The 14,935-nt window shown below is 37.4% G+C and overlaps 1 protein-coding gene across 2 annotated transcripts in view; it reads right to left on the reverse strand.

The window, feature by feature from the left end:
• LOC104679664 (disintegrin and metalloproteinase domain-containing protein 32) overlaps window positions 1–14,935 on the reverse strand; it is a 175,420-nt gene that overhangs the window by 154,110 nt on the left and 6,375 nt on the right. For both annotated transcript variants that reach the window (XM_030937474.1, XM_030937475.1), the window contains exon 2: window positions 9,268–9,347. In XM_030937474.1, the coding sequence (XP_030793334.1) occupies window positions 9,268–9,347 (80 nt within the window). The remainder of the gene's footprint in view (window positions 1–9,267; window positions 9,348–14,935) is intronic.

Consider the following 14,935-nt stretch of genomic DNA (forward strand, 5'->3'; position numbering starts at 1 on the left):
TTTAAAAACATACTTCTAAATAACCCATGAATCAAAAAAATTGCAAAGACAACCAGAAAATATTTTAACGAAAACAAAAACATCCCATAGTGTAATTTATGGAATCCAGATAAAGCAATGCTTGTAGAGAAAAGTGTGGCTTTAGGTATCTATGTAGAAAGAAAAGAAAAGAAGAGAAGAGGAAGGTATCAAATCAATAACTTAAATTTCCACCTTAAGACATTTAAACAATAACAAATTAACCAAAAGCAAGCAGAAATAGCAAAAAAAAAAAAAAAAAAAAAAAAAAAAAAAAAAATTAAAGCATAAATAAATGAAAACAGAAAAACAAAGAAAATCAATGAAACAAGATTATTCTTTGAAAAGATCAACAAAATGGACAAACCCTTAACTAGACTGACCAAGAAAAATAATATAAAAGACACAAATTACCAAAATAAGAAATAAAAAGGTACTTCTCTACTGTCCCTTAGAAATTTAAAGTATTATAAGAAAATGCAGGCAGGCAGATCACTTGAGGTCAGGAGTTCAAGACCACCTGGGTCAACATGGTGAAACCCCATCTCTACTAAAAATACAAAAATTAGCGGAGCATGGTGGCAGGCACCTGTAATCCCAGCTACTTGGGAGGATGAGGCAGGAGAATCACTTGAACCTGGGAGGCAGAGGTTACAGTCAGCCAAGATTGTGCCACTGCACTACAACCTGGGTGACAGAGTGAGACTCCGTCTTCAAAAAAAAAAAAAAGGAAATGTGATGTACAATTTTATGCCAACATATTGGATAACTTAGATAAAATGAATAAATTTCTAAAAAGAAACAAGTTACCAAAACTGAATAAAATCCAAATAAACCTATAACAAAGATTACACTAGTAATTACAAATCTTCCCAAAAAGAAAGGCCAAGGTGCAGATGAATTTAATGGTGAATGCTATCAAATGTTTAAAGAAATAATATGAATCCATTCACAATTCTTTCAAAATATAGAGAAGAAATATTTCTAAATGTATTCTATGAGGTTGGAATTATGCTGGCTATACAATTATACAATAATTAAATCTAGACATTACAAAAAACAAACTATAGACCAATAACTCTCTTGAATAAAGACACAAAACTCCCTAATGAAATATTAGCAGACAAATTCCAGTGATATATAAAAAGAATTATACACCATTTATCACAGAAATGCAAGAATGGTTTAACATCCAAAAATTAATTCATATAGTACACCACATCAATAAACTAAAGGAAGAAAAACACATGATCATTACAATAAATGTAGAAAAAGCATTTGACAAAACCTAATCAACATTCACAATAAAATTTGACAAATTTGGAATAGAAGGGAACCTCTTGAACATGATAAAGGCCTTTACAAAAAACTCACTAGTTAAAAACAAATTCAGTGTTAAAAGACTGAGTACTTTCTCCCAAGATAGAAACAAAGCAGAAATGTCCCCCCTTACCATTTCCATTCAATAAACTAAAGACATCTAGAAAGAAAAGAAATGAGGCATAAAACAGGATAATGCCATATTTACAGTGGCATGATCCTGTTTGTGGAAACTCCCAAAGAATGCACCAAAAAAAAGACCAAAAAAAAAAAAAAAAACAGAAACAATGAACAAATTAGGTAAGGTGGAAAGACACATGATTAATAAATAAAAATCAATTTGTATGTGTATTTCCATATATTAGAAACAAACAATCTGCAAAATCAAATTAAAGGAGCATTTCAATTCACAATAGCAAGAAAAATAATAAAATACTTGATGATAAATTTACCAAAACAAGTGGAGGTCCTCCTGTACACTGAAAATTACCCAATGAAGAACCGAGTACCTCCAGGATGAAGAACTGAGCATTCCCAGTCAGGGGATATTGGAGGCCAATATTCAACATTCTTATAGAAAAGAATTTCCAACCTAGAATTTCATATCCAGCCAAACTAAGCTTCATAAGTGAAGGAGAAATAAGATCCTTTCCAGATAAGCAAATGCTGAGGGAAATCATCACTACCAGGCCTATCTTGTAATAATGCCTGAAGGAAGCACTAAATTTGGAAATGAAAAACTGTTACCAGCCACTACAAAAACATTGAAGTACACAGACCAGGGACACTATGAAGCAACTGCATAAACAAGTTTGCAAAATAATCAGCTAGCATCATGCTGACAAGATCAAATTCACACATAACAATACTAACATTAAATGTTAATGGACTAAATGTCCCAATTAAAAGACACAGAATGGCAAGCTGGATAAAGAGCCAAGACCCATCAGTATGCTGTCTTTAAGAGACCTATCTCAAGTGCAAAGACACATAGGCTCAAAATGAAGGGATGGAGGAAAATTTACCAAGCAAACAGAAAACAGAAAAGAGCAGAGGTTACAAACCTAGTTTCTGACAAAACAGACTATAAACCAACAAAGATAAAAAATAACAAAGAAGGGCATTACATGAAGGTCAAGGGTTGAATTCGACAAGAAGAGTTAACTATCCTAAACACATATGCACCCAATACAGGTACAACCAGATTCATAAAGCAAGATCTTAGAGACCTATAAGGAGACTCAGACTCCCACAAAATAATAGTGGGAGACTTTAACACCACACTGTCAATATTAGACAGATCATCAAAACGGAAAATTAACAAAGATATATGGGACCTGAACTCAGCTCTTGACCAAGTGGACCTGATAGACATCTACAGAAATCTCAAGATTAAGAAATTCTGTCAAAACCACACAAGTATATGGACATTGAACAACCTGTTCCTGAATAAGTGTTGTGAAAATAATCAAATTAAAGTGGAAACCAAGAAGTTATTTGAAACTAATGAGAACAAAGAGACAGCATACCGGAATCTCTGGGATGCAGCTAAAACAATGTTAAGAGGGAAATTCATAGCACTAAATGCCCACATCAAAAAGCTAGAAAGATCTCAAGTTAACAACCTAACATCACAACAAAAAGAACTAGAGAACTAAGAGCAAACAAACGCCAAAGCTAGAAGAAGGCAAGAAATAACCAAGGTCAGAGCAGAACTGAAGGAGATAGAGATATGAAAAATCCTTCAAAAAATCAATAAATCCAGGAGCTGGTTTTTTTTTTGGGGGGGGGGGGAGGATACTATAGATAGACCAGTAGCTTGACTAATAAAGAAGAAAATAGAGAAGATTCAAATAAACACAATCAGAAATGATATGGGGGATATGGGGAATATCACCACTGACCCCACAGAAATACAAACAACCATCAGAGAATACTATAAACACCTCTACACAAATAAACTAGAAAATCTAGAAGAAATGGAAAAACTCCTGGACACATACACCCTCTCAAGACTGAACCAGGAAGAAACTGAATCCCTGAATAGACCAATAACAAGTTCTGAAATTGAGGCAGAAATAAATAGCCTACCAACCAAAAAAAAGCCCAGGACCAGATAGAATCACAGCTGAATTCTACCAGAGGTAGAAAGAAGAGCTGGTACCATTTCTACTGAAACTATTCTAAACAGTTGAAAAGAAAGGGACTCCTCCCTAACTTATTTTATGAAGCCAGTATCATCCTGATACCAAAATCTGGCAGAGATACAACAAAAAAAGAAAACTTCAGGCCAATATTCCTGATGAACATCAGTGCAAAAATCCTGAATAAAATACTGACAAACTGAATCCACTGCATATCCAAAAGCTTATTCACCAGGATCAAGTAGGCTTCATCCCCAGGATGCAAGGTTGGTTCAATACATGCAAATCAATAAATGTAATTCATCACATAAACAGAACTAAAGACAAAAACCACAGGATTATCTCAATAGATGCAGAAAAGGTCTTTGATAAAATTCAATATTGCTTCATATTAAAAACCCTCAGTAAACTAGGTATTGAAAGAACATACCTCAAAATAATAAGAACCATATATGACAAACCTACAGTCAGTATTATACTAAATGGTCAAAAGCTGGAAGCTTTTCCCTTGCAAACTGACACAGGACAAGGATGCACTCTCTCACTCCAATTCAATACAGTACTGGGAGCTCTGGCCAGGGCAATCAGGCAAGAAAAACAAATAAAGGATGTTCAAATAGGAAGAGAGGAAGTCAAATTATCTTTAAGATGACATGATCCTATATCTAGAAAACCCCATCCTTTCAGCCCAAAAGCTTCTTAAGCTAATAAGCAACTTCAGCAAAGTATCAGGATACAAAATCAATGTGCAAAAATCACTAGCATTCCTATACACCAACGAAAGGCAAGCAGAGAACCAAGTCATCACTTAATTCCCATTCACAATTGCTACAAAAAGAATAAAATACCTAGGAATACCGCTAACGAGGGATGTGAAGGACCTCTTCAAGGAGAACTACAAACCACTGCTCAAATAAATCAGAAAGGACACAAATGACTGGAAAAACATTCCATGCTCATGGATAGGAAGAATCAATATCATGAAATGGTCATACTAATTTATGGCCTACATAAAGTAATTTATAGATTCCATGTTATTTCCATTAAACTACCATTGACATTCTTCACAGAGTTAGAAAAAAAACTATTTTAAGATTCATATGGAACCAAAAAAGAGCCCAAAGAGCCCAAATAGCCAAGAACTGAACTCAGCTCTGGATCAAGAGCTGAGCAAGAAGAAAGAAGCTGGAGGCATCATGCTACCTGACCTCAAACTACTATAAGGCTACAGTAACCAAAACAGCATGTTACTGGTACAAGAACAGACACATTGACGAATGGAACAGAATAAAGAACTCAGAAATAAGACTGTACGCCTACAACCATCTGATCTTTGACAAACCTGACAAAAACAAGCAATGGGGAAAGGATTTCCTATATAATAAGTGGTGCTGAGAGAACTGGCAAGCCATATGCAAAAAATTTAACCTGGACCCCTTCCTTACACCTGATACAAAAGTTAATTCAAGATGGATTAAAGACTTAAATGTAAAACCCAAAATAATAAAAACTCTGTAAGAAAATCTAAGCAATACCACTCAGGAGAGAGGTATGAATAAAGATTTCATGATGAAAACACCAAAAGCAATTGCAACAAAAATTGACAAATGGGATCTAATTAAACTAAAAAGCTTCTGCAGGGCAAAAGAATCATCAGAATGAACAGACAACCCACGGAATGGGAGAAAACTTTTGCAATCTACTCACTGTACACTAAAAATTACCAGATGAAGAATCAAGTACCCCCAGGATGAAGAACTCATTCTAGCACCAATTCCAAGTTCAAAATCCCATCTAAATATCACTTAAATCAGGCATGGTTGAGATTCAAGTTATGATTCGTCCTGAGGCAAAATTCCTCTCCAGTTGTGAACCTGTGAAACCAGACAAGTTATGTGCTTCCAAAGTACAACAGTAGGACAGGCACAGAATAGCTATTCCCATGCCAACAAGGAGAAATCAGAAAAAAAGAAAGGGGTGACAATCCCAACAAAGTCCAAAACCTAGCAAGACAAATTCCATTAGATCTTAAGGTTCAAGAATACTCTTCTTTGACAGGATGCTCTACCCTGCTGGGCCCACTTGGACAGCAACTCTCCCATGGCCCAAAGGACTGGCCCCATCCCTTCAGTTCTGTAAAGCGGCCCTGACCCCACAGCTCTGGGTGACAGCCTTGTTCCTGGTGTAATAAACAGTGACATCCTAGCCTCCTGAAACCAAGGAGGTGGCCCCACTCTCTGAAACCAAAGAGAATGCAGCCTTGCCTCCCGGGCCTGTAGCAGGAGTGGCAGCCCTGATGATCTCTGAATTACTTTCAGGGTCATTCTTCTCTTTTTCTTTTTTTATTATACTTTAAGTTCTGGGGTTCATCTGCAGAACGTGCAGGTTTGTTACATAGGTATACATGTGCCATGGTGGTTTGCTGCACCCATCAACCCGTCATCCACATTAGGTATTTATCCTAATGCTCTCCCTCCCTTAGCCCCCCACCCGCTGACCGGCCCCAGTGTATGATATCCCCCTCTCTGTGTCCATGTGTTCTCATTGTTCAACTCCCACTTATGAGTGAGAACATGCGGTGTTTGTGAAGGATGATGCATGTTTGAAGCCAGACAACTCTATTGTCCTATCCTGTAGAATCCCAGAATTTAACAGCCTTCCTTCATTCTATCCAATTTTCTCTGTTCCCTTTAGTTCCAGCTGGCAGTGTTTCTGCTGATGGAATCCCATCTCTGATCCTGGCTTCAGCTGATGTGGCAGATTAAATTATTGGGAATCTTTTTATTGCCTGATTGTCCAGCTACACCTTTGGTGTTCTTTCCAAAACATGATTTCTCATTTTAAAAAATACAAAGTAGGCTGAAAATTTCTCAAATCTTCATGTTCTTGCTCCTTTTTGCTTAATAATTCCTTCCATTTACCTCTCTCCTCTTGCATTCTGCATTTTACTATAAGCGGTGATGACAAAACAAGCCTCATCTTCAGCATTTTGCTTAGAAATCTCCCGGACTAAATAACCAAGGCTGTCCCCCACAATTTCTACCTTCTACAAAAGACTAAAACACAATTCAGCCAAGTTCTTTGCCACTTTTTAACGAGGATCTCTTTCCTCCAGTCTCCAATAACATTTCTCATTTCCGTCTGTGACCTCACCAGAAACACTTTTTGTCATTGTTGTTGTTGAGACAGAGTCTTGCTCTGTCACCCAGGCTGAAGTGCAGTGGCTCAATCTCGGCTCACTGCAACCTCCACCTCCTGGATTCAAGCAATTCTCCTGCCTCAGCCTCCCGAGTAACTGGGAGTACAGGTGCCTGCCACCACCTCAGGCTAATTTTTGTATTTTTAGTAGAGACGGGGTTTCACCATGTTAGCCAGGTTGGTTTTGAACTCCTGACCTCAGGTAATCAGCTTTCCAAAGTGCTGGGATTACAGGTGTGAGCCACCATGCCCAGCCCAGAAACACCTTTAATGTTCATATTTCTACCAATTCTATTCTGTTCATAATTATATATATATATATATATTCTCCAAGACTATAAAAGCTTTCTCTATAAGTCTTTTCTTTCTGATCCTTCATTAGAATTACCTTTAGCATCCATATTTCTACCAGCCATTCCTTCAAGGCAATCTAGGCTTTTTCTTAGCATGTACTTCACCAGTCTTCTAGCCTCTACTCTTCACTCAGTTCCAAATTCACTTCAACATTTTTAGGTATTTGTTAAAGCAGCACCCCACTTCACAATGCCAAAATCTGATTACTCTGCTCAGGTTACCCAAACAAAATGCCACAGACGAGGCGGCTTAAACAACAAAAACGTATTTTCTCACAGTTATGGAGGCTGGAAGCCCAAGATAAAGGTGCCAACAGGGCTGATTTCTGGTGAGGCCTCTCCTCTTGGCTTCCAGACAGCTGCCTTCTTGTTGTATCCTTTCATGACCTTCACTTTGTATGCATGAACCCCTAGTATATTTCCTCTTCTTGTAAGTACACCAGTCCTATTAGATTAATTAAATCCCAGCCTTATGACCCCATATAACTTTAATTATGTCCATAAGGCCCTTGATCTCATGTAACCTTAATTACCTCCATAAGGCCCTATCTCCAAATATAGTCACATTAGGGGTTAGGGATTCAACATATGAACTTTGAGGGGCCACAGTTCAGTCCATAACAGAGTTCTTAGATGCAAAACCAAAAACAAGATCCATTAAAAAAAAATTTGACAAACTGAATGTCATCAAAATTGAAAATGTTTGTGTTTCAGAAAATACCACTGAGAAAAATGAAAAAGCAAGCCAGAAATTGGGAGAAAATAATTCCAAATGAGATATCTGATGGTGAACTTGTGTCCAGAATATATAATGAATTCATAGAACTCAAAAATAAATAAACAACTAAATTTTAAAATAGGAGAATAATTTGAGTAGACATTCCACAGAAAATACATATAAATGGCTATTAGGTTCCTTAAAAATACTCAACATAATTATTCATTAAAGAAATGCAAATAGAAGCCACAATTACATACCACTACACTCCCACTACAATAGCTTTAATCCAAAAGACAGAAGACGTCAAATGTTCACAAGTATGTGACAAAACTGGAACACTCAAAAATTGCTGATGTGACATGTAAATTGGTACAGTCACTATGGAAAACAGTGTAGCAGTTTCTAAAAATGTTAAACACAAACTTACCATGTGCCCAGCAATTTCACTCCTAAGAATCTACCCAAGGGAAAATACATGTCCATACGTGAATGCTCATAAAAGAATTATTCATAATACTCAATATCGGAAAACAATCCAAAATCCATCAACCGAAGAATGAGAATGGATAAGCAAAATGTGGTATATCCACATTTAAGAAATAAAAATTCATAACCTGATAAATGCTACAAAATGGATAATCCTAAGTGGAAAAAAAGTCTAATACAAAAGCTTACATATTGCATGTTGCCATTTATATAAAATGCCCCTAAAGAGGCAAATACATAGAGACAGACAACAGATCAGCGGTTGCCAAGGGCTGGAGAAGAACTACAAATGTGCATAAGGGATCTTTTCAGGGTTGATAGCAACATTCTACAATTGGACTGTGGTAATGTTTGCACAATTCTATTTATGTACTGCTGTAATAATTGTTGAGCTGGATGCTTAAAATGGGTGAATTCTGTGGTGGTGTAAATTGCACCTCAACAAAACCGTTAAAAATAGAATGTTACCAAAAGATTGGTCACTTACAAGCAAATGTTGCTTAATCATATTTCTTTTTTTTAAATCGCCTAAGACACCTAGCATATAGCTATGCACATGACAAGTCTAGAGAAATAGTTGCTAAATAAGTCAAAGAACAAAATAAAGTATTTCCCTTTCTAATAAAAATAGTAGAATAAAAGGTTTCTTGTCTGGGAATTGTTAGATGTAGAGGTGGAGGTTGAGAAAGAGGCTTTATTGAAAAGAAATTGTCTTAGACATTTTGGAGAAAATTATTCTCTTTGTGCTGATGTCCTAGATATCACTCAGATAAAACACTTAATTCTATATTCTCTTCTATACGTAAACTTAAAAAAAAATTTACCATAAGAAAATGACAAACGTTAAAAAAATACGGAACATTCTAATTTACCTATTTGCTTTTACCATCAAAGCTTTTAATTCCTATCAGTAGAAATACAAGAGATATTATATTCATATTAAAATGGGCTTGACATATTTCATAGCTATATAATAAAAATAAGAAATTTCATATAAACATTTAGGTTGTGAAAAAATATCTCTTACGTATTCTATTTCTGAACTGTCACTTGTATTTGTTTCGATTTTCTCTGGAATTACGATTTGTAGAAGTGAATTTTGAAAACCTAAAGAGATTTAAAAAAAAGTTAGTACCCTTGCCTTAAATTTGACTAAATATCTGTTCAATTTCTTTCATAAAGATTACTTCTTGTGCAGGTATGGGTGGCTCATCACTCTGTACTTCTATATAAAGCTCGAAAACACTTACTTTGAAAAACAGACAAGGTACTTAAGAAAGAACAAAAAAGGAGAAGGGAAGAGGTATTCAGCTGGCACGAAATGTGTGGTTCCTGAAGAAAACAGAAAATACACACCAAAAAAATCAAAGGCATACTTCAAAAAAATTTTCCTGAAATAAAAGATTCAAAACAATAGACTAGAAAGTATACTGTATTTCAGGAATAACTGATCATTACTTTAAACTGAAACATATATTCTACTGAAATTGTTGGGTTTCCAAGATAGAATTCCTTGAAAATATGATAGAAAGAAAAAAAGGAAAATCATGTTATGTATAAAGGGAGATAAGCAGGCTGGCTTGAGAATTTTTACAACAGTATTCAATGTTAAAAGACTAAAGAACAATATCTAAAAAAGAACTTTAAGAAAAGACAGTGAAGACCCTATAAATGTATACCCAGCAAAAAGGCCATTAAATATAAAGGCAAAAGAGAGATATTTACAAGCAAAACTGAAAAAGAAAAAAAAGTTCACATGAGTCTATCACAAAAGTCAGAGACATTTCTCCCAATAAAAATATCAGCAGAGTTGTGGTAAAATGCCTAACAGTGAGAACAAAATAATCATAACTATAGACTAAAGGCTAAAACAACTGTGAGAATCATAGTTATATAACAGATGCAAATGTTAAAAGCTCTGGTTACATAAACATAATATATACAACTTCAGTAACTGTAGCAGAAGAAAAGGAAGATCATATAAGCATACTGATTTCCTTAAATCTGCTTAACAGGGCCAGGTGCGGTGGCTCACGCCTGTAATCCCAGCACTTTGGGAGGCTGAGGCAGGTGGATCAGGAGGTCAGGAGTTCCAGACCAGCCTGGCCAACATGGTGAAACCCCGTCTCTACTAAAAATACAAAAATTGGCCAGGTGGCATGCACCTGTAGTCCCAGCTACTCGTGAGGCTGAGGCAGGAGAGTTACTTGAACCTGGAGGTGGAGGTTGCAGCGAGCCGAGATCACGCCACTGCACTCCAGCCTGGGTGCCAAAGTGATACTCTGTCTCAAAAAAAAGAAAAAAAAAATCTGCTTAACAGTGTGATCCAAAAAATGTGACTTAAACCTAAAAACAAGCAGTAGAAGTAGAAACTGTTCAGTGACATAAAGGTACAGAAAAATTAAGATTAAAAGTAACCATAGTCGGCCAGACACAGTGGTTCATACCTGTAATCCCAGCACTTAGGGAGGCCAAGGCAGGTGGATCACCTAAGGCCAAGAGTTCAGCCTGGGCAACACAGTGAAACCCCATCTCTACTAAAAATACAAAAATTAGCTGAGTGTGGTGGCGCATGCTTGTAATCCCAGCTACTTGGAAGGCAGGAGAATCGCTTGAACCCAGCAGGCAGAGATTATCGTGAGCCAAGGTCATGCCACTGCACTCCAGAGTGGGCAACACAGAAAGACTCTGTCTCAAAAAAAAAAAAAGTAACCATAATCATTAAATGCCACAACTAACATCATACTGAATGGGGAAAAGTTGAAAGCCTTTCCTCTAAGAACTAGAACAAGACAAGGATGCCCACTCTCACCACTCCCATTCAACATAGCACTGGAAGTACTAGCCAGAGCAATCAGGCAAGAGAAAGAAATAAAAGGTATCCAAATAGGAAGAGAGGAAGTCAAACTATCTCTCTTCACAGATAACATGATTCTATACCTAGAAAACCCTACAGTTTCTGCCCAAAGTCTCCTAGATCGGATAAGCAACTTCAGTAAAGTTTCAGGATACAAAATCAATGTACAAAAATCACTAGCATTTCTATACATCAGCAACAGCCAAGCCGAGAGCCAAATCTAGAACACGATCCCATCCAAAATAGCCACAAAAAGAACGAAATACATAGGAACACAGCTAACCATGGAGGTGAAAGATCTCTACAAGGAGAACTACAAAACACTGCTCAAAGAAATCAGAGATGACACAAACAAATGAAAAAACATTCCATACTCATGGATAGGAAGAATCAATATTGTTAAAAGGCTCATATTGCTCAAAGCAATGTACATATTCAGGGCTATTCCTATCAAACCAACAATAGTTTTTCACAGAATTAGAAAAAACTATTCTAAAATTCATATGGAACCAAAAAAGAGCCCAAATAGCCAAAACAATCCTAAGCAAAAAGAAGAAAGCAAGAGGCCTCCCACTACCTGTCTTCAAACTATATACTACAAGGCTACAGTAACCAAAGCAGGATGGTACTGGTACAAAAACAAACACATAGACCAATGGAACAGGTTAGAAAACTCAGAAATAAAGCCACACACCTATAACCATCTAATCTTTGACAGTCAACAATAACAAGCAATGGGGAAAGGACTCTCTGTCCAATAAATGGTGCCAGGATAATGGGCTACTCATATGCAGAAGACTGAAACTGAACATTTTGCCATATTCAATAATCAATGCAAGATGGATTAAAGACCTAAATGTAAAACTTAAAACTATAAATACCTTAGAAGAAAACCCAGGACATGCCATTCTAGACATCTTTGACTTGGCAAAGGTTTCATGATGAGGACTCCAAAAGCAATTGCAACAAAAACAAAAGTTGAGAAGTGGGACTTCGTTAAACTAAAGAACTTCTGCACAGCAAAAGAAATTACCAACCAAGTAAACAGGCAACCTGCAGAATGCAGAAAATATCCACAAACTATGCCAACAAAGGTCTAATATCTGGACTCTATAAAGAGCTTAAACAATTCAACAAGCAAAAAACAACCCCATTAAAAAATGGGCCAGTGACATGAACAGATGCTTCTCAAAATAAAACATACATGTGGCCAACAAGCATATGAAAAACTTATCATTTGAAAAATGAAAGTCAAAACAACAGTGACATATCATCTCACACCAATCAGAATAACTTATTAAAAAGTCAAAAAATAATAGATGTTGGCAAGGTTGCAGAGGGAAGAGAATGCTTATACACTGCTGGCAAGAATGTAAATTAGTTCATCCACTGTGAAAAGCAGTATGATTTCTCAAGGAACCTAAAACAGAACTCCCATTTGACCCAGCAGTCCCATTACAGAGTATATACCCAAGGGAATATAAATCGTTCTACCATAAAGACACATGCACACGTAAATTCATTGCAGCACTTTTCACAATAGCAAAGACATGGAATCAACCTAGATATCCATCAGTAGTGGACTGGAAAAAGAAAATGTTGTATATATACACCATGGAATACTATACAGCCATAAAAAATGAAATCATGTCCTTTGCAGCCACATGGGTGCAGCTGGAGGCTACTATCCCAAACAAATTAACACAGGAACAGAAAACCAAATACCACATATTCTCACTTTTGAGTGGAGGCTAAACATCGAGTACACATGGATGCAAAGAGTGGCACAATAGAACCAGAACTTACTTAAAGGTGGAGGATGGGAGGCGGGAGAGAACTGAAAAACTACTTCTCAGATACTATGCTCACTACCTGGGTAATGAAATCATTTGTACACAGAACCCCAGTGACACACAATTTAACCCATATAACAAATCTGCACATGTACCTCCGCACCTAAAATTAAAGTTGGAAGAAAAAATAAAACTTATAAAACATTTGTTAAACATGATTCCTTGCTTTGACTGGGAATCATGGAATTCTGAAGTGGCAGACAATGGATGTCAGACACTTGACTCTCAGAGACAGGGGAGCACAACTACCAGAAGAAGCCACAAGGACAGTGTGAAAAACAAAATGCTTTCACCTGCAGAGGTCCTTGGTAGTATCTAACTGATCACAGAGTCCCTAGAAATGAACTAGATGAGCAGGCTAGTCAAGAAAATTCTAGCTTGTGGTGCGCAGAAACTGATGCAGTCACCACGAGGACTCACAGCCTCTTCCCTGGTTCCTATACCTGACCCAGTTCAAAGGCTTGCAGCCTTTTCATTGAGGAGTGAGAGTCCTCTTTAGGAAGGACCTTGCCATGCAACCACAGGAATGTGCTACGAATCTTCCCCTGCAGCCTCCTCCATAGGGTCCTGTGTCCTTTTACCATGATGACTGTGCCCTGGGGAGGGGAAATAGCCAGACTTTCAGGGAGTATTATTTACTGCCTCTGAACTAACACTAATCCTGAGGACTCAAAATACCAGCATGGTCCATTGATCAGAATAGGGACTTACATAGATCAAGGGATAAATTGTGACCTGGATCCATCAATGATGAACGAAATTATAGTTTTTGTGAAATGAAGTAGCTCGTTGAAATTAAAGTCTCATTAGTTAGTTCATGTGAAACTACAGTTGATTAGTGAAAAAAATATAGATTCCAATGTGTTGATTTGTTCAAATCAACACGGCTCCCAATACCTAATATGCAGTTATTGACCTGGCAAATGTTATTTTCAATTGCAGTCAGCAATGGTGACAAATGCTTTTATCTGACAAGAGCAATAACACGTTTTTCACCACCTTTCCTTCAAGCTATCAACTGTCCTGTCATAGCACAGAGGGATACTGACCATTTTGATTTCCCATTAGAACATCATGCTGGTCAAGTTGCATGTGAAAGACATCATGCTAATATATTTAGTGAGTAAGAAGTAGCAAGTGCCCTAGATGTTTTAGTAAGATACATGTATGCCGGAATGTTGTAGAACCTATGGAGGTTTAAGGGATAGTTACAACCCCGATGTTTCTTGGGGTCCAGTGGTTGCAGCATGCTGAGATATCCTGTACAAAGTGAGATGCTAGTGGCTACACTTTGCATAGCCCACCACAAAAAAAAGAGTCACAATGAGTGGCGGGCCTTTCTGAGTTTTTGAATTCAGAGATAATACACACTGTTTTGGGGTGTGAAAGCCTGAATCATTCATTGGGTGACTGGTAAAGCTGTCAAAATCGACTGGGATCCAGCGCAAGAGAAGACTCTGCAGCAAGTTCAAGATACAGATGGCACTGCCCTGCCGCTTCAGTGTTATGACACAGGACAACCTGCAGTACTCACTGTACTGACACTCATAATGTTACTCAGGTGGCTGCAGTCATCTGGCAGCTCGCCTAGGCCTGGAGAGACTAAAACGACCCCATTCATGTCTTTTGACTGAATGGCCTAGGTTGAGTCATCTCCATTTCACACACCCTCTTATCGTCCTAGTCTAGGATTCTCCATGTAGCAGTCAAGACAGTGCTTCAAGAGAGCAGAGGGAAGCTGCAAGGCCTCTTGAGGCATAGACTTGGCAGTCTCACAACTCACTTCTACCACATTCAAATGGCCAGAGCAAGTCATGAGGCCAACCAGATTCAGAGAATGAAGAAATACATTCTACCTCTCAATGGGAGGAATGACAAAGAAATGTTGCAAAAAGGAAGCACACACAAGGATGGAGGAAGATTTAAGGCCATCGCCATCTTTGCAAACAATCAATTCAACACATGTGATATGGCTTTCCACTGTT

The sequence above is a fragment of the Rhinopithecus roxellana genome, chromosome 9 (assembly GCF_007565055.1).
Source record: "Rhinopithecus roxellana isolate Shanxi Qingling chromosome 9, ASM756505v1, whole genome shotgun sequence".
In the NCBI taxonomy this organism is placed as follows: domain Eukaryota; kingdom Metazoa; phylum Chordata; class Mammalia; order Primates; family Cercopithecidae; genus Rhinopithecus; species Rhinopithecus roxellana.